The sequence below is a fragment of the Harpia harpyja genome, chromosome 5 (genome assembly GCF_026419915.1).
Source record: "Harpia harpyja isolate bHarHar1 chromosome 5, bHarHar1 primary haplotype, whole genome shotgun sequence".
Classification (NCBI taxonomy): domain Eukaryota; kingdom Metazoa; phylum Chordata; class Aves; order Accipitriformes; family Accipitridae; genus Harpia; species Harpia harpyja.
Genome location: NC_068944.1, coordinates 3,600,295 through 3,623,825, shown reverse-complemented (window position 1 = coordinate 3,623,825; position 23,531 = coordinate 3,600,295). Strand labels below are relative to the sequence as shown.

At 40.4% G+C, this 23,531-nt stretch overlaps 1 protein-coding gene across 11 annotated transcripts in view; it reads right to left on the bottom strand.

Moving 5' to 3' along the window:
* The window catches only part of FHOD3 (formin homology 2 domain containing 3), a 391,220-nt gene that overhangs the window by 346,095 nt on the left and 21,594 nt on the right, over positions 1-23,531 (bottom strand). For all 11 annotated transcript variants that reach the window (XM_052787649.1, XM_052787651.1, XM_052787660.1 and 8 more), the window contains exon 2: positions 9,954-10,060. In XM_052787649.1, the coding sequence (XP_052643609.1) occupies positions 9,954-10,060 (107 nt within the window). The remainder of the gene's footprint in view (positions 1-9,953; positions 10,061-23,531) is intronic.

Below are 23,531 nucleotides of genomic sequence, written 5' to 3'. Positions count from 1 at the left end.
GAGCTCAGGAAATAAATAATTACAAAAACAGTCTTTTAAATGCTAAGATTCACCTCCAGTACACTTCAAATGATTGACAGCACTGGTAACCCTTTCTGGTACATGACAGGCAGTTGGAGGCAAACACACACGCTCATTTTCAAATGAAGTCAGTGGACTTTCCTTTCCTACCTCAGTTTTTCCATCTAAAAACTTAGCGTGAAGTCAGAATGTGTCCGCATCCTGTTCTTGCAATACACTTGCAAGTCATCTAATTGTTTAACATGGTTGTTTTATTCAGAGCATTCCTGGACCATAATACATTTACTAAAGTAACAATCATTTAACAAGAGTGGATAAAAATACGTAAACAGAGACTATTCAGATGCCTGAATACATATATATAAATAAATAATTAAAACTTGACTAATCCAGTAGAAATTAATCTCAACAGCATATTCCCTAAACAAAAACTGGGCAGGCAAAATCTTGCAAATTATTAGTGTAAGCAACAGTATGCAAAGGAACAAAGTATGCTGAGACTTGTACAGGTTTTTTCTCCTGCAAATTATTCCAATATGTTCTGTGTTTGCCAACATGAATTTAAAAATTAACTACCTCATTCCCTACTAACAACCTATATACCATGCAAAAAGTTACATGTGAATGCTGATGAGAGGAAAAGCACCCTGGCTGACACACCCTTGCCCCTGTAACAGTGCAAATAAGGACTACATACAGTCACTACAAGGTGTTGGGTTTTCACATCCACCTACTTACTCTTCCCAAGCGTAACATTTACTAGGCAGGGTTTTCATCTTTTTCTTCCTCTTTTTAAATAGAAACGAAATAGGATGGAAGGAGAAGAGGGAAGAAAATGAGAAACTCAAAAGGGTCGAGTGAAACATTCAAGGGATTCACCAAGTATGCGTTATAAGCCACATTAATAGTGCCTAATTATTTATTACTAATGTATTCTGAGTACGTGTCAGTAAAAGTCTGGGTGGAGTCTTCTATGTACCTCACCACAAGGCAATGATTTTTGCCAGAAGACAATGAATCACTTTGACACACTGTGAAAAGCAGCAAGTTAAAATGGGGGAACATTTGTTCCATTTGTCCTTTTTGGTAGTTTATATGCAAGCAAACCTCAGAAGCTGGAAAATGAGAATCCCCTCCCCACCCCCTTCCCCTACTTTCTGAATCATCATGCTAGTTATTTCTCAGTTCCTAATAGCTCAATTTCCACACTTTAAAACAATAACCTTCCAACAGCCCATAAAATATTTGAGGGCTGACTGCTGCCTCTGCAGTCAACAAGTGACCATTTTTCAAGAGCTGTCCTTACTCATGAACAAAGCTGTGTCCCTTCCCACCCCAAAAGTTCAATCCATATGTAATTGTTTTCAGCAGGAAGCTTACCCTGTCATTCTGTGAAACACTGATAGCATGATCAGTTAAATCTTCATCTTATATTTTTGCATTAAGAAAACACAAACTTTGAGTTGGCAAATGGTGAAGAGATTTACATTGGAAGTGCTATTTTAACAATAATATTGCTTCTGGGTAAAACACAAAAACGGAAGGCTCGTTTCCTCACTTCTTGTTCAACCTTGCATCACATTCTTCTGCGGAGATGACACATCACTTGACCAATGCTTTCCAATTGTCAGGTTCTGTATTTCCCACCACTGTCAGTAGCTCTCAAACTCTGGCTGCACATTCCTCCCAGGAATCTTTGCACCAGGTAATTTCTGGTCATGGGGTTTTGCTGTCACCTGCACTTTGAAGTTCCTGTTACGTTAGGATTTTCATTTTGCACTTGGAGAAGCGGATGCCTTGAAATATCGGGGGGGGGGGGGGGGGGGGGGGGGCCGAAATCAGAACTGAGAACCTACAGGACAAGGGCAGGGAAGTAAAATAAATTAATATCCCCCAGTTGGGTCACTTGATGTTTCCACTTCTTCAGGCAATGGGTCCCTCTGGTGCTCCCACAGTTTTGGTTCCAGGAAAACAAAGTGCCAGACCAACTTCATGAGAAGTTCCGTAATTGCAGAGCAGAAGCAGAGAGCACATGCACAATCGTTTTCATTCTCATAAAGGCCCCTGCTACCTGACCCAATTCTAAGTTAGAGTACCAAAAGAGAGCTCTAATTTTTTTCATAATTATTTATTCATAATTAAAAATAAGCAAAAAACTGACTTAGTTTGTAAAAAATGGTTTTAATAACTTTTTCATAAGTTTTTCCCTTCTACTAGAAATCTTTCTCTAACACCTTAAAGAAAAAAAATCTCTCTTTTATGATTTTCCAATTTCATTGATGATACTAAAAAGATAACAACCTGAAGAAAAGATTAACCAAAGCAACACAGAACACATTTCCAAGCTATGTCCTACTGGCTTAATTGGCCAATTAAGCTCTTTCTCAGGATGTGATCAGTTTAACTTGACTCGACACGAACTATTTTAAAACTGTCCGACTTTGCAGTAGAACATGCATGCATGTATGTAAGTACATAAAAATAAATTCTACTTTGCACTGATCAACATACTTCTTTGGGTCCCTTTCTGCTTTTTGGAAGTTTTCCATTAGCATCATATTTGGCAAGGGCTCCTTCATAACTTCTCATACAAGTTCTTAAATATAACACGCTGCCCTCAGGCCACTCACTTCTCCATATTAATTCTATTTAGGAAATTGGCTTTGCATTTATTGCTGGGCCATCAATGCTTTTGCTAGCGAGCACAATTACTGAGCAGCACACGTGAAATAAATTACTATTTTGCTGTACTGCTGTGGTCTTAAACCTGGCAGAAGTCACCAATTTTCACAGCTCCGTTACTGGAGATCCTGGGCTAGTCACAGATTTGCAGTGGTTTAAACTGCTAGTTCATAACTGGAGGTTAAATTGGAGACACTTATTTTATCAGAAGCAGATTATTACCTTAGTTTAGTCAGTGGTAAAACAAACACACACACACACCTCACACACCAAGTGCGTAGACAGATGAATTCCCACAGGATAAACAGAGTTTGAGCTTGCTTATACACATCTACTTTCTGTTTACCCCAGGGTAGAGGCACACACACAAGTAATTGCTGTGGAATAGGAAGTGTACTAAATTCACAGCTTTTACTAATTACCCAGCACAAACTCACTCACTTGCCCACCCGCCCAGGGCAATTATGCTGCAATACTACACCAGTTTGCAAGCTGCACCAGCAGACGGTGGGTGTGCACGGTGCTGCTGCTGTTCGAGGTTTGGATCCTCAAATGGATGGTTTTACTCGCAACAGGAATCACATTTAGAGCAGTCCTACAGCACTTTCTGGCAGCCCTACCTGAAGTCCCGCAGATGATCTGTTTCTGGAGAGAGGAAGGGATTTCCTCCTCGCAAATTGAAGAGAAACACATTTCCAAGCCCCGAGAGCTGCTCACTTAGCTTATAACCTCATCATCGATGAGGAGGGCAGAGAGCAAATGCAGCTATTAAGGACCTTCAATGTTAATAAAATTAAATGTTTTAAAATAAAACATCTGGCATCAGCTGTTTCTATAAGCTGTTTTCATTTAAGTTTCCATCCTAAAATATTGGAGTCCTCAGCTATTTTCACATGTAAACCTGAATGCCAAATTAGACTATCTTTAAAAAAGGTTGTCCTAGGAAAAATCGTAAAAATTATTCACACACTTTTTGGTTTGGCACTGTATTTCGTACGTAATGGCCTGGGAGAGAGCTAAGCACAACAGTATTTTTGAATACATTTTGCAATGGAAATCGTTTTTGAAGAAAAGCACTCATGGCATTCATTTGCCAGCAGTAATCACTAAAATTCAAAAATAGCAGATCTTCAAATGTTTCCACAGATACCTTGGTACAGATGTAGATTTTTCCCTCAACAACAGAGAGCTATGAGTAAACTCTGAGGCAAAGTGGGGGAGAAAGAGACACAGCTGTTTCGGTATTGACAGCCACAAGCTATAAAATCATGAGTCAAGCCTTAAAAAAAAAAAAAACAAACAAAAAAAAAACCACCAACCACACAGAAAAACACCCTCACCAAAAAAAAAAAACCCACAGAAAAAACTCCACAGGACAAAACCAGACTGCAGAATATTTTAATGTTTGGGATTTGAAGTGCTGTCCCACACCCCAAAAGCCTGCATGAGCTTTTGACACTACTCTCGGACGATGGGGTAAGATGACTGGGTTCCTTCACATTGCACAAGCATCACCTGTAAGAGCTGCCCATGACCCACCCCAGTCAGGTCTACCAACCGCCCAGGCTCCTGCTCCCCCAAAACCAAAACTGCGTAGAGGGGGAAGAGCTCATGAAGCAATGACCTGCCTCCTCGTCCAAGTTGTGGAAGGCACCACTATGGACGTTGGCTCCTTCTTGGCTGGAAGGAACGTGGCTCAGCTTGGAAGACTGGGGGCACTGGGAAAAGAGCAAAACCAACTCTGCTTCCCTTTGAAGGGCACGTCAACACATCAATGAGAGTAAGACTATGCAGTATCTCAACTTTTTTTGTAGGCTACTTGCCTGAAGGTTCTCTATCTAGACTGGAACAAAGTTGTAAGGTGCACTGAGCGCAGCCCCATTTGATATCCCCAGGCTTCAACCACAGACCACAGATACTAATACAAAAGCAGAAGCATTTGAGTCACTCTGTCGCTCAGGCCCACAGAGCATCATGTTCCTCGACAGTTCTGAGCCTTTCGGCTCAAAATCTTGCACTGGACAGATGCATGATACGTGACATATAAACAGCACCTGAAGCAAAACACAAGAAAATCTTCCACACCCCACCTGCTCTAAGTGTGCACCAATTTCCTGAACTAATTCAGTCTTCTTGATAGAAAGAAGCTTGTTTTGACCGGGGGTTTTTGTTTGTTTGGATTTTGGGGTTTTGGTTTGGTGGGTTTTGGGGGTTTTTTTGTTTGTTTGCTTTGTTCCATGTTTTTATTGTGACCATCCATTACATTTCTCAGATTCAGCATTTGGACAGAGTAATAACTAAATATCACAGAAATCAAAATATTCAGGTGGACTAATACATTTTTCAAAACATGAGTAAATCATTGCAATAAGCAGTCATAGTCTCTACTGTCTGCAGCAACACCATGACAATCTCTCACAGGCACCTCCCTTATTTTTCTTGCTGTTGGAACTGAGAAACATTATGGAAACAACATCAAGACAAAACATGGAAAGAAAGCTGTCATAAGTTGAGAGAGTTTTCCAACAGTGAACTAATACAAATACACTCTGTTCAAACTAATACAAAATCAACATACAATCTGCTAGTTGGCAGTACTGCTTCAAGAAATGAGCCACATCATTTTTATTAGACAAAAAACAGGTTAACCTTATAATGCATCCCCAACTTCCTCATGTAAAAAAGTGACGAAAAGTTTTCATTCTCACAATTGTGCTAATCAAAGTCTAAGCAGTTAAAAAATACAGTACATAAGCAGGAAAAGAATATTAAAGATCCCTGCCAGACTCCATTGCCTTCAACAGATTCCGAATCAAGCTCAGAATGAACAGCAGCATCAAGAGGGAAAAGGTCTGGCATCTAACTTAAATGGGACTCACCTAGCCAAAATGGCTTGGGACAGGGTGTCTAGAAGGAATGCAAAAACATTAGCGCTGAAGTGATTTGTCAGAAGTACTTTAAAACAATCTTTCTGCTGAACAGAAGTCTTGAAAACGTATTCCCTGAGGAAATCTCCATTGCTTACAGAGTGCTGTCTGAAGAAACTTTTGTGTTCTGTGATTTAGGACTGTGTTACCTTGTGGGCTACCATTAGGGCCTGTTAAGACATGCCCATAAAAAGACCTTGGGCAATTATATGGTAATTTAAATACATAAATTTCTTGACAATTCTTGCTCGCTCTATAAAATCTCAAGTAAACAAAGGAAAAGAGCATTACCTGTCACAGGCACCTTAACAAAACAGCCAGCCCACCTAAACTACCTCCACATTACCTCCTTACACAATTAAGCATCCACAAAGTAACTTGTGTTGAGAGCAAGGTGGGGGGGAATAAAAACAAACAAACAAAAAACCCCAACAACAAGCAAACAAACCATGAATACATGCCAGACTTGAAAAGGAAGGCAGTTTTCCCACATGCTCTTACTGGTCCGATTCCTGGTTGTGACACCTTCTGCAGGTCCAGCCTCACTGCTTGGCCAACTGTTCATGCTGACTGTCCCCCCAAAAAACCCCCATATAAAAACAATCCAATTCTCCTGAATCCCAGAGCTATTCCCAAAGGTGCAGATGGCAGCAGCAAGAGTTGTGGACACAGGAAGAGAGTCCCATCCCTGTCCATGTTTTGCTCAGTTAGCTCTACAGGCTAAGAGGGCACGTGTGTCGGGTTTTCTTCTTCTTCCCTAAACAGAAGTTTAGATTCTGCTGGAGCGGACAGCAACTACCAAAAGCCTCTTTTCATTATATTCAGTAACGGAAGAGGATTCATTTGAAACTGTGTATTAGTGCGTGTGTTTCTTATACCTGTTATTTACAGATACACATCATAAACCTCCAGCCTAACTGCCACCATCCCCTTCTTTCTTCTTGAAGAAAAATCATTCTCATTTTTCACTATACTCATCCAATCCTTCCAAGCAGAAAGAGATACCTGCAGCCTCTCATAACCAATAAAAATTTGTAACATTGTGTCTCCTGCACAGTTTGTTTATTTATTTATAACCCTTTCAGCAGTGTATTTAAAAATAAAAATCTTCATAGTTTTGTCTGGGCAAACAGGAACATTTGGCAAAAAAGATGCTGAACACAGCCAGATTGCAGGACATTCTGGTCACTCTTAATAGGCGTTTCCACAGTCGAGGATCTAAAATTTTAAAAACGCCATGAATATCCAGCTACTAAATCCTTCATTCAGAGTTCAGCAAGCTTCAGTGACCCTGATGAGCACAACAGCCTCAGCGTGGCAAAAAGGCAGGTCCTGAGGAAGCTTAATCTCAGAAAATTAAAAGCTTTGAAGATTAAGAGCAGGACCTTGAAACGACCCAGAGAGAAAGAGAGAGACTAAGTGGTTTCTGCGGCCAGTCGCTCCCAGACAGCAGGCTGCTGCTAAGCACCCAACATCGGCAGCCAGCCGCTCCAGCTCGGGAGCACTTCAGCTCAGCACCTTGGTCTCTGCAGGGGCAAAAGATCAGAGCTGCAAGGCCGAAAAATGGAGTTTAGTTTGCTAGAAACCTGGGATGGAGAGAGACATTACTGACTGCATTTGCCACCCTATGTCTAGAATATTCCTTTTCTCTGGATAACATCACACAAGTTGCATTTACCCTGAAGTGACAATGTTACTAAGTCATAGGGGGAAGCTACCGCACAGATTTCTGAAGTTCTGGTTGTTCTTGTTCATCATCTTCCCATTCTCTCACAAAATATGGACAAAAATGGAATACAGAAATCCAGGTGAATCCTCACCAGTACTGAAGACACCAAGTTCATTGCGCTTCACTGGCTAAATTCCTGCTCCACACCCTAGGATGCCCCTTACCTTTTTCACAGCACCATAACCACTGATTTGCTTTCACAGCTCGCAGTTCCCAAAAATGTCAGATCCTTTCCTGCCAAGCTACTTTCTTCATTTTCTGCCTGACCCGCACCTGATTTACTCCCCAACACCCCTCTCATTCTTCCTCTCTACATTCTCACCACTTCAGCCTTTTCAACTACCACCGCCTACGTAATTTATCATGAAGGTAAGAAAGCAGGGTCTGAAGGAGGACTGTAGTAGGAAGACATCAAAGAAAGATGGGTCACAACAGCTACAATGGCAGCATCTAACACAGCCTGTCCTGGTGTTGCACCCAAGGCAGGCAGCCGAAACGTGAAAACACAGCAGTTCCTACCGGCCCACGATTACCGGAGAGACAACTTCAGAGAACAGGGCAAAGACCAGTCAAGGTGAGACACAATAGCTGTTCTCTTTCGTTTCACAAAACCCATTTCAAAAGATAATTACAATAATAATTCGTAGCCCAAGCTTTTGTGATGCACCTTAGTACACCCAGTTTCATACCTCCCTATTCATCTTTGCAGGGGAATGAAGGACTTCCCAGCAGACTTCACATTACCTGGCAGGACAAGCCATTGGAAGAAGCAATTTACTTTACTCAACTGACAACAGATTGCGCAATTAAGAGGAGGCCTGCACACGCATGCAAAGTACGTAAAAACATAACCTGATCTTTGAGCTCAGAACAACACAGTAGACATGAAATTCCAAGCAGCACAGTTAGTTCCACATGTTTTGCGTTAAAGGTTTTTTTCCCCTTATGATAGGCACCACAGAGAAAATTAGAATTGCGTTTCAGGAACAACTCGTATCATTGATTTTATGTGCCCAAAGGAAGCAAAAATTAAAACAAGGTGGACGGTAGCTTGCTTGCCATTTCCAGTGCAAAATCTGGCAAGAAAAATACCAAGTCATCCCTGGCTTGCCGAATTGCGTGGCAATGCTATTGTGGGGTATCAAAAGCAATGAAGTGAAAATTATTAGAATTATCACGCAGACATCAATGGAAGGGAAAGAAAGCGTGACTTGACAAACTCACACATACTACTACAAAAAACTATCAAAAGAGAAGATTTTTCCTTCATCTTACTTGCTTTCAAGTAATAAAAAAGTTAGCTGGAAATACAAACTTGATGTTCTTTGCAACAATTTTTATCACCTCTGCATAAAACTGAACACTAGATCAACTGCTACACTCAACACTCCTGTTACATAGGAAGGGAGGCTCGGTTTAGCTGTATTGGCTACTCTGTCTATTGAGGAACTCTCTTCTAACTAATTTAATTTCCAACAGAACAGTTTCTTTATTTTCCAATAGTAAAAACATGCCCCAAAATTGGTATGTATGAAGACATACACAAATGCACACATATTTAAAATTCTTCTCCACGTAAAATAATCTTCAGAGGCACAGTTTAAATTTCTAAGAAATATTCATCAACCAAAGGCAAGACAGCTGTCACGAAGTAGAGAAACCAGTATCAGCAAAACGGCTGCATCTCTTAGTGTTAACAAGCCCTGACCAATTCAGAATGCAGTTAATTTCCTTCTGGCACAGCTATGTTACTCACATGCATGAAGCCCATGCCAAAACGCACCCATAAAATTAATTACAACTATCCAGTCCAATATAGCAAGCAGCAAGGCAAAAATAGCTCTAGACTGTCTGTTCATTTTATATCTAAAACAAGACAAGCACCTAAAAGGCCTAGAAAAAAAAAATCTTCTAAAAAGCAAATTTTATATGTGCATTCACACAGACACACATTGATGCTAACTTTTGTTTTCACTCTCAGTTCTCATCAGAGATGGTTTATGGAAAGCTGTAACACAGCAATCCATGTGTGCCCTCAATAATAAAAAAAAAAAAAAAAAGGCAAGAGAAGAGAATGTTCAAACAACAACAACAAAACACACACACACGCACACACCAGGCTGGCTAAATCAATATTCCAGGAGTAAAAAAGAAATCAGTACAGGTCTTTTTCTCCACGAATATAAAAGGAGGACTTAAATCTCAAGGCACAAAGAAATTAAGTTTATAACTTCAGGAGCACCACCCCAATATAATCTTCTATGCTGACTACTATGGTATAAGAAAGAGCTCAGAGTTCTCAGAACAAACCACCCGCAAAAAGAACTATAAAAATTAACTAGTCAACACATTCATCTTGATAGATTTCTTACAGTCTTCTTTTAGAGAAACCGTAAGAGTGAATGTAGATAAAGACGTCATAAAATTCTTAATCACAGAAAGGGCGAGACATATGTGCATACAGAGGAAAGAATTCTATGTTTTCTGTTCCTATGCTGACGTGAACGTACCAAGTTAACCACATATACTCCCAAAACCTCAATGCTTCTGGAAAAATATGCCTATTTATCTAAATTTAGTAAACATTTACTTACCCAGCATCCTCCTGGAAGCCTTCCAATTCATCTCTTTGTTCTGCTAAGGTGGATTCGAGATCCAGATAGGTACCATTGTGAGACAATTGCAGGGTGCAGTCATCAAGCTGTAGAACAAAATTCAGATCATTAGATTACAGCAGTCATTCTCTCTAACATACCTCTAACATCGCCTTCACATTTTCCGGGTCCTCAGACAAGATCTCCCTAAAACAAACCATATGTCGGGCGTGGATAAGAAAATGGGTGCTGTTTGGCAATTTTATGCAGTCCCAAATCCACATTCACCAGGCCATGCTCAGTAACAACAATATCAATGCAACTAACAAACACAGAGAAATGTATTTATTTGAACATGTAGAAGGAGATTAAAGGGTTTTATCACAGTGCCTTTAGAATCCTATAAGGAAAGAGAAGTTAATTCAAACGTATATCTAGGATATGACCGACTGTTCTCTGTTCTTATGGTACATTTAAGTAGAGTTTCCAGGCCTCTGGATGGAGGTGGAAGGAAGAAGCAGCTGTTTCGTGAGCTACTGAACATGCCCTATGAGGAATGATCCAGCCAAGGGACAGCGCAAGGTGTGGCGGCCGAGAGTTGGGTCCTGCAGCGAGGGGCAGTGCAGTCAAGCAAGACCCAGATTTTCTGGCGTTCTCATTTCAGGGCCAGGCACTAACCGGCCTCAGTGGTTGCAGGGAAGACTTTCCCAGGCACCAGGAGGGAGGACTGGACACCCGTACGAACTTTCTACAAGGGTACCGAGGTAACCAAGGACCAGACCTGAAAGCAGGAACCTGCCTGCAGTGACGCTGAAGAGGGAAAGAGCGATTAATAAACCCTCTTTATTTCCATCCTGTCTTCCCTCATCTTCAAGTTTTCCATTAATTGTTCCAGTTGTTGTTAAAAAAAAAGCCAGATTTGATTAAAGTTAGAAAATTGGTTTTCTCTTTTTTTTACAGGGAGCTCGTCACAGCAGAAAGTCTAGGAAGATCCACCCCAAAACTGTGGCTGACTCATTGCACAGGAATACAAAATAATTACCGGATCGAGAGGGGTAACTGAAGATGCCTGAGGGAAGAGCTAGAAAGTAACACGAGCTCCTCTCTCACCATGAGATAACCCAGTGTCAAATCACAAGAAATGAAGAAAAAAGCCTTCCCAGGGCAGGGAAACAAGAAAACACCTACCAAAGGACAGGTGAAAGTACAGGGTTGTCCTGCCTCACCACTAGAAAGGTAAGTGACCATCTGCTCCGAGAACGCAGCCCAGAAGCAGAGAAACTGCCGTCACTGAGCCCAGCTGGACAGGCTGCTCTGGACCTTCATGTGTCAACACCACACCGGGGGTCCCTTTTGTAACTGGTTCCAAGTTCACAAATATTGTAAGCTCCAGATGCGTTGTGCTACTAGATACAAAATCCAGTCTGATAGCCAAGCAGTCCCAAACAGAAGATGTTTCATTCCTCTGGATTTGGCAAAACAACTGACAGGTCCTTTGCATGCCTCCATCTACCAAAAGGCAACTGTGACAACGGCGGTGTAAATGTAAATGGTGGTCCAAATGTAAATGCAAAGGCCACTTTGGGAAAAGGAGAATATTTAACACCATACTTCATACCGACCTTCTGCCACAGACGGCAGCCAATGACTCTTTGAAGGGTCTGAAACAGCCAATGACTCAAGGAAAGAAAACTGCAACCCTTCATCACATACATGGATTTTTCTTTCCGCTCTTTTTAACACTAGGAAAGAAAACCAATGAGAATCCATCGTTGATGAATTACCTCTTTTAACTTTCCATCAAAGTTATGGTTCAGGAAAGCATGATAAGCACCCACACTTCTTATCTGGCAGTCAGCACCAAAACTTAGTCACCCAGTTTCCTATCACTGATTTATATATGCAACGAAAGAATACAAATAGTCTTTGATTATTCTGGATCAGCTGTGTTGGAAATACAGCAGAAGAGCTCATTTATAATTAGCAAGTGATAGAGCATGACTTCTGGGTTAGTCCTCAGCACTATGCTTTGCGCTGTTTGCAATCCAAAAGGAAAGTTCATCCTCTAGAGACAGGGAAAGGGTGGAGGGAGGAGGTCAAGTTGTATTTCAAACCTGTTCCACTTTTTTTTTTTTTTCTCCTCCTTTTTTTACCCCTGGGGAATGAGCAAGTCATCAAATAAGGTGACTAAGTTTTTACTCTGGCTCCTGAGGATTAAAGAAAGCAAAGCACCTCCAAGCGCAGCCCTCTGATATTAAGAATAACAACGGTATTACAACTCTGTGTCTTTCCAGTTACAAAGGATATCATTAACCTATACTAATTCAGAATACACTCTTGAGAAGAAACACTAAATACTACTCTGGGAAACTTTTTCCCAGTAGCCCAGGGTATCTAATGAAATGCTAATTTACTCAAAGTAATGCCAAAAGGCAAACTACTAATTAGATAAATGTTCTGCTGTCACTATGGAGATTAGGAGATTTGCCCACAATTTCCAATTGCTGCATAATTAGGGAGAAGGAACAGTGCTTTACTACTATCTTATGACTTTAGTGTATAAAAAGCATGATGAGAACAGGAAGTACTTCATGTACAAAATAAAGAATAGTGCATTCTACCTATGTTCCTCTCATCTCCATAGTTTCAGCTGAACATAGTATCCATTCAGGCTTTAAAGCACTGTACATCATACGCTGTATTCATTAATAGGAGTTAGGGTAATGGGAGAAACGGCAATATCTTTTATTTCCATTACTTAACACTGAGTCTTGCCAAAAAGATTTTTTTCTTCTTTTGCAGGTGTACACACAGAGATGGAAAGGAGCAAAACAACACTTTTAAAAGGAGCGTAAGTATTAAGGCAATGAACTCTAAAACCCTCCTTATATAGGATCACTTTGCCTCCAAGCTTCACTTGTGCACGTTATTTTAGAGGGAGAACACAAAAAGAGAAGCCACCTTATGAATTATTTTTCATTAGTAAATTGCCTGCCTTTTTCAACACAAAGAATGGCTGATGTTCACACCTTAGTGCTTATTAGTAACAATTCAGGATGTTGGTCTCTCCCCTCTGCTCAATGTTAATCTCATGTTTATCTGCTACACATCACTTCTCCCGCTTCTGGAGACCCTCACAAACGGCCCCATTTAGTTCATTAATGACATGCTCTTCCCATTGATCATAATTCACATTAAAATCCTTATTAACAACCATCTTCTCTTAGGACAATCGCAAGGCAGAATCTACAGACAGTCTTTCAAAGAACATTTAAACTGAGCTGTTTTCCATAATCATGAATGAGACTGCTATTCAAATTTTTAGAAATTAATTCCATTTATTTCACTTTGTTCTTCACAATTCTGTTTAACTCTTCAGTAGTCCTTCCTGGTCCAAAAATTCAGATCTGCATTTTGTTATGAACTGCATAACTCATTTATACTATTGCCACAAGGTCTGATTCTCCAAGATCTTTTCCTAAGCTTACAAACCCATTTGTTCCAAAAACTCTCTTGCCAGTCCCTTCAAATCATTTATCATTTTTTGTATCGCACTTTCCTGTATTGCTCAAAAAGAGCCAAAAGATTGATATAAATCATTTAAATGCAACTAATACTGTAGGCTTTACAGCAATTTTCCATACTTTCCTATAGTCATATTAAAAGAACACTACAGGTATCATGGAATCATGAACAAAAAGACACACAGTCAGAAGGGACAAATGTAATGCTACTTCTTCGAGTCAAACACAGGGTTACTCCATTTTCAGTCTTCTGCAAGATTTCAAGTTTTTTGATTCTAGCTTAAGCATCAAATGATATCATAAGCCTCCGTAAAGGTATAAAAAACCCCCTATGTATGCATTTTGATTACATTCTCATCTTCTCAAATTAACAGTTTCTTGAGAAAATATCCAGAGCTTACTTTTGGATCCCTATGGATATTCCCAAATTCTCTTGTCTCTATAAAGAGTGGGTCTACCTAGGAGTAGTCTCTTTCACAGGAGCGAAGGAACAAAAGCAAAGGTATTTGCAACAGTCATCAAGTGTTTTAGCCAGAATCACCAGCTGTGGATAGCCAGAGCTATCAGCAGCTATCCCCCCACTGGGTTTACATGAAGGAAGCAAGGAGAATAAGACTGTCTTTATGCAAGTCTTCCTCACTAAAAATTTAATTGAAGGGCTAATTATCATCTTCAGTTTTGCACTGAAACCTCACTGAAATATTAAGATCTGTACTCTGTCATGACAAGATAGGTACCAAGAAGTAGGTGCTTAGGTGCTGCTTCACTGATCTATAGCTGTCTAGTTTGGACAAGAGGAGAACCTGGAAAAGGCATCTTAAGCAGCACTGACCTCACTAGCTCTTCGTTGATTTTCCATAACTGACCAGAAACACAAGAACAGCGAGAGAACCAGATGTTTCTATAAGACAGCCTGAAACGCAAGTAGAGCTACTAAATTAAACCAGTTTTTCTGTAATAAATGTTCCAAAACAGGAACCAAGAGATCTTTGAACTTTCTCAGATCATAGCTGGTATCTGACCCGCACTGTCCAACCGCTCTATAGTACCTATGCTACAACCATAACAGGCACAGATGGAAAACCAGAAAAGCGTCACGCACACACACAGACCTAAACACCACCATCCCAACAGTTTCATACATGTATTTATGTATGGGTATATACATGCATATACATTTTAGATATTTTTCCTTGCAGTTTTCAAAAAAGTAACAATTGCCTGAATCTGAGGGTCAGATCCCTGAACCAAAAGTTGAGCCCTCAGAAGGGAAGGAACAGCTTTGTCTGAGAAGCTAGAGCCAAAAAAGTGCAGATAAACACCAGAACTTCAGGACAGCATCACCCACTGGCTGTAACCATGAGGTACTTTTCTCTCCTGCAGATTCCTGCTTCATTCACTTCTCAAACATCTTCAGGAAACCAGACGGGTCACACACACCATTGTGCAGGCATTCCCAGAGCAGAACCACGCTGTGCTTTCAATAAGGCAAAGCATGAAGAATTAAGAAGTATGCGATCATATCACTAATGACTGAATCATAATGTATGTGTCCAAAGCCGGGGGGGGGGGGGGGGGGCAGAAATCGAGGTTACATTCACAGTTTTTATTTTGTGTACGACAGATGTTTGTCTTAGGTGTTGGAATCATCTCCACGTAAGTATTTAAGAATAGGTTTTCTAAAAGTGAAACAGAATGATAGTTTCAGCACAAGAAATTTTACTGATGTCCTTGTGAGTCATCACCACAGTTAGAAACTCTTTAAATAACCCTGAAATAGAATTTTCCACAGAAAAATGGAAACGTAAGCAAATGTAAGAGAAACATAAGAAAAATGAGCAGCAAACACATGAAAAGACCATAAGATTACAAATAATATTTATACTGTTGTAAGTTTATACTTACACTGTGGTAAGTCTCACTCTGAGAAGTTGAGTACAATTCATTATGCAAAAGCAAACAAACATCTGATTAAAAGGTTAAAATATCAGAACATTTAAAAGGAGAGCTTCCTACTCCCTCATCCTGTGCCATTCAACCCATTACAGAGTGAACCTATACCACGCAAGAAGGGTGTCCCAGCTTTGATTCTAACCAGGAACAGGCACAGCAAGGTCAGAGCTGCAAAGCTTGGGGTTTCCCCTGCCTCGGGGGTCATCCCCACCTCGCCAGAACCCGGAGAGCTCTCAGCGGCAACGTGCCCGTCTGCCACGTGAACACACGCAGGCTGGGGAAAGTTAAGGCAACCAAATCAAGAATATGGGGCAGAAACTCAGTTTGTTGTCATCTTTCACAGGTAAGCAAATCCAGCTAGTAGAGGCTAGTCCCTCAACCTGGGGGGCCAAAATAATTTGCACTACAAGGCTACCAAGCTTAAGAGGACTCGAAATAGGTTAAACAGTTTGATAATAGTACACCAGTGATTATGTTTCAAGCACTGACCCACAGAAAGAGGTAACACCCATTTCTCTTCATAAAGAAGCCTTGTTGCTGCACAACAGGAAAGCTTGTCATTTCTCTGAATTTCAGAGGTGAAGCCCATTACCAAAAGGAGCAAGGAACAGCAGGCAAAAAAAAAAAAAAAAAAAAGCAGCAAGAAAAGGTAATGATCAGCCAGTTACCCGATGCCAATAAATGACCACTGCCACTTTCAGAAATGAGTTGAATGAAGGAAAAAAAAAAAAAAAAAAAAAATCTGAGTTCAGTCATTGTTTTCATCTACTGCCTTTAGCTTCTTACAGTCCAAGAGAAACACCTAAAACCCGAGGGTGGAGGGTGCAAGGAGAGAACAAAACATCTGCTTCCACACACACACAACCCCCACATCCACCCAGAGACCAAGCACTGCCACCGGCTCCTCCTGGCACACGCTTGTGAGCACTCCACGCGCACACCAGTCTTCTCACTCAAGAAACCCAGTGGGTAAATAATTCAATGCAAAGGCAACACATGCCTTACCATGCCAACAAACTCCTGCAAGTCTGTTTACTCTTCCTCCAGAAGGCTTTGCTAGATTAGTACACGTCCAAAGTGGACTTTCCTTTGGCTTGGTTTAACTTCTCTATCCCAAGGCAGCAGTAGGTTGGCAGAGGTTAAGGGGGGGAAAAACGCCAGAGGCACCCTCCTGCCTTTTCGAAAAGCAGAGCCACAAGCTTTTCCTCTTCCCTGTTTGTTCAAAGACCACAGAACTGTATTTTTCAACAAACGATCACAGAGAAATGCTCTTTCCTCAGCCCCAACCCCCAGCCCTGAGAATCCATTCAGAACAACGTATTTTGGACAAGTCTCTGCTAAAGGCCAAGAAAGTGTTAACAAGTCAGCAGCCAGTGTGTGCAAAGACAGAGCAAAACATCCTCATGATTTTACCTTCCATTTAAATAAAGGTAGGCACCGTTCAAAAATTCTGTTCAGATAGTGGTCAAGGATCACATTCATAGGATGAAGGGCTCTACATTACGAGATAGGAGGATACGCTCGTTTACTGGTGTTACTACAAATCACCAGAACCACTTGACTTTGTAGCCACCAGCTGGAAGTACAACTGACTCTCACCAGATTTCCAATAATTCTAGATGGAGCTACTGGACAAGATTATTTTGCTCATTTGGTTGTTTCCAAAACTACAGGGAAAAGGAATGAGAGAGAGGGAGAGATTAGAGTAATCCAGTATCAAGCTGCAGAAGTAAAAATCCCCCTTCAATTCTGGCTTCTGGCACAGACTTGGAAAATCCTTATCTTACTCAAGTGTCTTAGCTCATGTTTCATTTAAACATTATTGGATGGTAATTGTTCTCATTAGTGTTGGCATGCTCCTTACTCACCTACAGGATGCTTTGCAGAGTAGGGTTGATAAAAAGCAAAGTTCCTTTATGCTCAGTTTTTCCTTTCTAAATCCAAAGCCTTGTTTTGCTTTACACATCACAAGCCTGACACATTCGCACACTCCAGCTACACAGTTTTTAAACACGCTCCCTGCTGGTTCAGCTGTTTCTAGTGCAACTGCAATCCTGTTACCAAGGCCAACAAATGCCAGTTTTCCCTCTGCATTGCCATCTTCTTCGCTTCTTTATTAAAACCAATTCTACTCAGGAAAAAGACAAAAGAAACCAACAAACTATCTCTGCCTGCTTACCAGCCCAAACATATATCCGTATTTCTAAGCAAACTGCACAAACTGATTTGTGCAAATAAATATTTAATAGTTTTCCATCCAAGGCCAAGTTTCAAACTGAGAACGACCATGCTATTATATTCAGAAGGCCTCATATTTTAATGCTTTTGAAATTTTTTGAGTTACAGATTAGGAGATGCAAGTTTCCTGAACTGGCACACCGCTGGCCCTTTAAAATGTAACAGGATTGCCATCACTGTTAGTTTTCACAGAGTAACGAAAAATGGGGATGGTCTAATTGCATCCTACAGACCACAGCCAACCCACCAGAACAGTTATCTGGCTTCAGAGCCATCACCAACTGCCCCCTCACCAAGTCTCTCCCTTCTCATGTGAGTAGGTGCTACGTGGTCTGTGCCATGGTTATGCACGTTCCAGTCATCATCACCCTGGGCAACGCGATGGAGAAAGACCAAAGCACCTAGCCCAGGAGTGGTGCCACGTGACCCATCTCAGGTAAAAAGCTTGACATTAATGAGATGAAAAGAAAGCAAGTAATCTGTATGTAAGACAAATATCAGTGCCCAAAATTAACAGTGTACTCTAAAAACTGCTCTCAGCTTAAAGTATGACAGCAACCCAACATACCATCACCGCGTCTTGATCTAAAAGTCCCTATGCTCCAAGTAGCTCCATTGCAATTGCTTAAAACAAAACTACACTCCTCCTCCCCATGCTTTTTTTTTCTTTTTAAATATAGTTTTGTAACTCAACGTATTAAAAATTCTTTAAAAATTGCAATAAAACCAATACTATTATGAGGTCAGAGTTTTAAAAGTAAGGTCAAGCACATGCTCTATATGGAAGACCATTTATGGAGAAGGCATCTGTGCCACCTTCAGTCATCCATGCTCACAAAAGTCAGCAAGGTTTCTGAACTTTAGCAAACTCGCTCTTCCATACTCATTTAGAGGCCGAAAGGGAAAAAAAAAAACAAAAAACCAAAACCACACAAAAAAACCCAAACAAACTGTTTTGCTAGATGTGTGACTTTATGTTGTAAAAAGTAATTTAGCATGTACAACAGTGTTCCCCAATTCTACAGCTCTTCAGGAGCGATCAGCATAGCTTGTGGGAGTACTTACTAATGCAAATGCACCTCTGGTTTATTTTTAGCACAGTAATTGCTATTGTCAAACTACTTCACAAACTTTGTATGCTTTGCGGAGCTTATGTGCAATTGTATTGATAGAGCCGTGCCTACACACAAAGTATAGTCCAAAGGCTTGTGCAGTTGGGCATAGGGCCATCGGAGCACAATTACTTTAAAAGGAACTGCTACTCTGATATGAAAATGCTGGTATTTTGAATGTAGCCTGCACTCCTAATCTTAAACAGCAGCTTTTATCTCTGGCCTGGCAGACGCCACAAAATACTCCTGGGGTCAGGTAATACAGTGCATGAAGTGAAACATTAATGCCACATTAGATCCTCAAGAGCCACTGGAACAATACACTGCCAATAAAAATATTCTGCTGAAACAACAAAGACACTGAAAACAAACACCGAAAGCTGTTATATTAATATTATGGGTTTGACTTAAGAATAACAGAAGGAAGTTCAGAGTTCAAAATTCTGAAACTGCTATTTCAGGGGGGCTCTGAAATACAGGCAACACACCACAGCGAAAACATAACGCGTAGATGCCTACCTGTTGCTATTCTTAGACAGTTATGTCACTGACTTGCAGACCTTTTATTTCACAATTCCCTTTAACACAGTGCTCCACAGGGAGCAATTTAGAGTTTACTAGAGTATCTGTGTCCAAATATGACACCGTGGCTTCCAACAGCAGCCACACAGGCATTGTTAGAAAGTGCGTGAGTGCTCAAAACGTCAACAACCATGGAACAAGAAAGCCAAATAAATTCATCTAGAGATGGGAGTTACTGCAATGTTTAATATGAACTTTAAAAAGCTAACTGGAAACATTAAAAATAATTGAATTTCTGCAAAAAAAAACTATGCAGAATTTCATGCTGCACAGGAAACTCACACACATTCTTTCTCCCCCACCTAATTCAATTATTTTAAGTTAAATTAGTTAAATTTGAGATGACATGCAAACCAAACAGCCAACAGTAGAACTTAGCAAAGTCAAATTGTTTAAACCAAAAACTCTCCAGTTCTTTAACCCCAAAAACCTACTCCATTTTCTAAGTTTCTCACAGTAAGCACAATGAACCTGCAGCATGAGAATAACCTAACCTCTGCATCCTGTCATTAACTTTTTGGTACCTAGATTCTTCCATTCCCTTTCCCCATCGAGTTCAGCTTTTCCTAACCAACACGACAAAGAGCTAGCTCTTTTCACCTTCGTGGTTAGGTACGTCTTCAGCTGAACAGAAAGGAGAGCAGCCATAACAGCATCCTTTATTTGGAAGGATACACAGCTTTTTGGCTGATACACAGGGGATGCCTACAGCTGACACACTCTCATTACCATTTGCCTGGAATTGCTGTGAAGGTATCCAAGGAAATGGAAATAATCTCTAAGAAGGAGATGGGTCAAGAAAAGGGAGAGGAGGAGGGAAAGGATTAGCTTCAGTGGAGTTTATCATCCGAGGAATCTTTTGTTCAGAGTATGTGTATGTGTGTGTAGGAAAAACGCTGAGTTAAAAATCTCAAAAAACATTCATTTAAAGGTAAGAAGTAGTCCAGGAAAACAAAAATTGTCAAACAATTCCATCTGGTTTCTTTCGTACTTCTGTTAAGCTGGAAACTGCGAAGTAGCTCATTGAAAAATATTTTTTGAAGTGATGTAGCAGAATGAACCTATGACTTGCAGCCTTTTATTCTTAACGCACCTCCCTGAGAACAAGCTTTCTATTAGTATCCTCCCTCCACCCTGCTTGAACAGTTAAAAGACACAGGTTGTTCTAAGGTTTCCACCATTGCTACTGTATCTGCATTTGGGACACTGCAGGTTGCTCACTACCCTATCACAAAAACTAAAATACTGGACTCCTGCAGAACCTCCCACACCATTTACAGAGGTGCAGCAAGCACACAGTAAGCAGTAAATGCAATCTATCTTCAGCCGCAGTGGTTTCACTGACACAGTGGTTAAACACCTACTAGAAAATATACCACAAAAAGTAAGATACCCATCCTTAACCTAACATGCAGATTGCATTTCCATCCATATAACTCACATTTGCAGCCTTTTAAAAATAATGCAGCTGGAATGCCAGTCCCGAGATAAGCTGTACTTAAAATCAGTATTTGAGGGAAGAGGTTATTTGCATCTATGATCCCTCCTCTACGAAAAGTCAAAACTACAGAAAACAGGAAAAGTAGAGACAATATACCAGGCCATCTGGAAACCTGGAGCAGGGAGTTTTTAAGGAAAACAAGACAACTTCAGAGGGAGAGGAGTGGGTAGTAGTTCTGAAACGACTGCAATTCTGGCAAAATTCACAATCTTTTGAGGGCCAAAGCACAGGAAATTTGGAGCTATGAGAGTCAAAGATAGAGTCAGTAAAAGCAACAGAAAGCCCAGGGTAAATTGTCTTTTGTTATAATCAAAACTTGATTCAGAGGCTTCTGGTTAGTTATCTGAAAACAACAACAAAAAAAACCAAAAAACACAACCACAGAAAACCCACACTAGCACAAACCCATGGGTTAAGATACAGGAAAATACACTAAACACATTCACACCAAGGGTTTGTGTGAAATACAAAAGAAAATAAAGCATGGCAGGATTACCAAAGAGAACATCATGCACTTGTCAATAGAATAATTTTACAGACACAGCCTGAATCTTGGAGGTTTAAATGAAAGATTCTGTCTACTAGCAATATTCTAATGACTACAGCCATCAATTCTTCCTAATAGTTAGACTGCCTCTTAAAGGCTTAATGGTTTCAAAACCAAACATCAATTGTAAAGTCATTAAAAGAGCATGATTAAAAAGTTTAAGAGAATGAAACTCAATACAAGAATGCTGAAAAAAAGGTGAAAATACACATACCCTGCAGACTCTCTTCTTAACTACGACTTCCAGATTTATAGAAGCACGAGGGGTCTAAAGTCGGATTTCTTCCCTTGAGCAGAATTTATTTGGCACTTATGCTTCATCATTTAATTTCTTTTTTAATCATTCATTTCTTGCTTGTTTGATTAGCTGCCAAGCAGTTTCAACCCCCAGCTTTGAAACAGTTGTCTAGACTAGAAAAGGCAAACAAAAGAGAACCTCTGCATTCATTAGTATCACATCTGAACAATACTGAAACAGAAAACCACACTCTCCAACTCAGTTACAAGTAAAAAATAAGTTTGTAAGGAAAGAATGAATGCAGCATTACTAGTCCTCTCTCAACAGTATTCATTCCTCACACTCTGATCACCCTGTTTCAAAGGGCATAGAGAGAAAATAACGAGAAACAAATGGCTTCAGTAATAAACTCCTGATCTATTTTCCTTGGCAGCGGACAGGCTCTAAATGGTATCAGCAAGGACTAGATGATGCCATAAGAGAATAGAAAGACTGAGATAGGTTGACAAAAAGCAAGACAGGATTGTGGTATTCGAGAACAAAAAAAAAGTCAATTATGCTCTTAACCTTTTTCAGAACAAAGGAATGAATAAGTGAAAGAAATACAACACTGTTTAAAAGTGAGCCTTAAATACAGTGCATAATGGGCCAATAAAGCTCATAATTAGAGGTCAAGGCTTAGAGATCAAATGCAATTAAATACTTCTAGGAATAGGAAGGCTAATTTCTTTTAATTAAAAGCATATAAAACATGTAGGTTTCAAGACATCAGCCATCCAATATCTATTATTTGAATTGGTCCATTAGGGTGGTACTCAAGTATCTCTTCTAAACTATCTGGTATTAGCTACTTTAGATCGCTGCCGTAGTTATCTCTTTCTTCTATGCACGTAAGAACCACAATGTACCTGTACTTTGCCATAAGCATAAAAGCTCATATAAACCAATTCACTTGGGGCCCTTGTTTTCAGTGCTTGCTCCCAACATTTTTTTAAAAACATTTGACTAACCAAAGTAAAACACACAGAGTGGTTTTCATAGGTAACATGGGTCAAACCCACTAAGACTGAACATGGTTTTCTGCAGTACTTGATTAAACAAACTTACAGATGTGTAGCTTGACGATTCCAAAGGGACCTGCCTGCAGAAAAGATGTTGGGAATGTGCACAGACACTTACAAGAGCAAATGTACATGGCACCTAAATGCCATCGTCAGCCAAGTTGGCACTTGCCAATTTTAGAGCCAATAGCATCGTGCACATGCTTTAGTCCTCTGTCCGGGAATTGCAACAACTTTCTTGTAGTTACTTTTAACATAGATCACTTTGACAATCTACCTCATGACAAATGGTTGGGTTTCCCTGCAATGCAGCTGGGCACCAAGCTCTAAAAACAGCCCAGGAGCAGCTGTCTGGAACTGTTTGATGCTGACTTGCCACCAAAGCCAGTGTATTATGGAAGAACAAACCCTTAGATATCTGGCAATTAGTGAGGAAGGGGAAGACACTGTGGACATCTTCTGGAGACTAAGCTGTCAAAATTATTTTAGAGATGCCTAAGTGGATTGGGGGGATCTGGCCTTTAGGAGTATGCTCTAAGGAGCTGGCCTAGACTGCACGTGGCTCTCTACTCCCAAATTAATTGGTGTAACATTTTGTACTATAGATAAGCCTTGATAACCATTTGGTTGAATTCAACTGCTCCTCACAGCTGCCTGTAGCAAAATAATTTGGAATACCCTATCACGTACACGTATGTCCTGAAGCTGTATGGACTAGTTGGTTAGGTATTTCCCAGAAGGTGCTGGAACAGCATACTCTTTCGCCTCACAGAACTAGGGACTTCCCAACTCTGTGGTGGAAGACTGTTCGTTGGCAAAAAA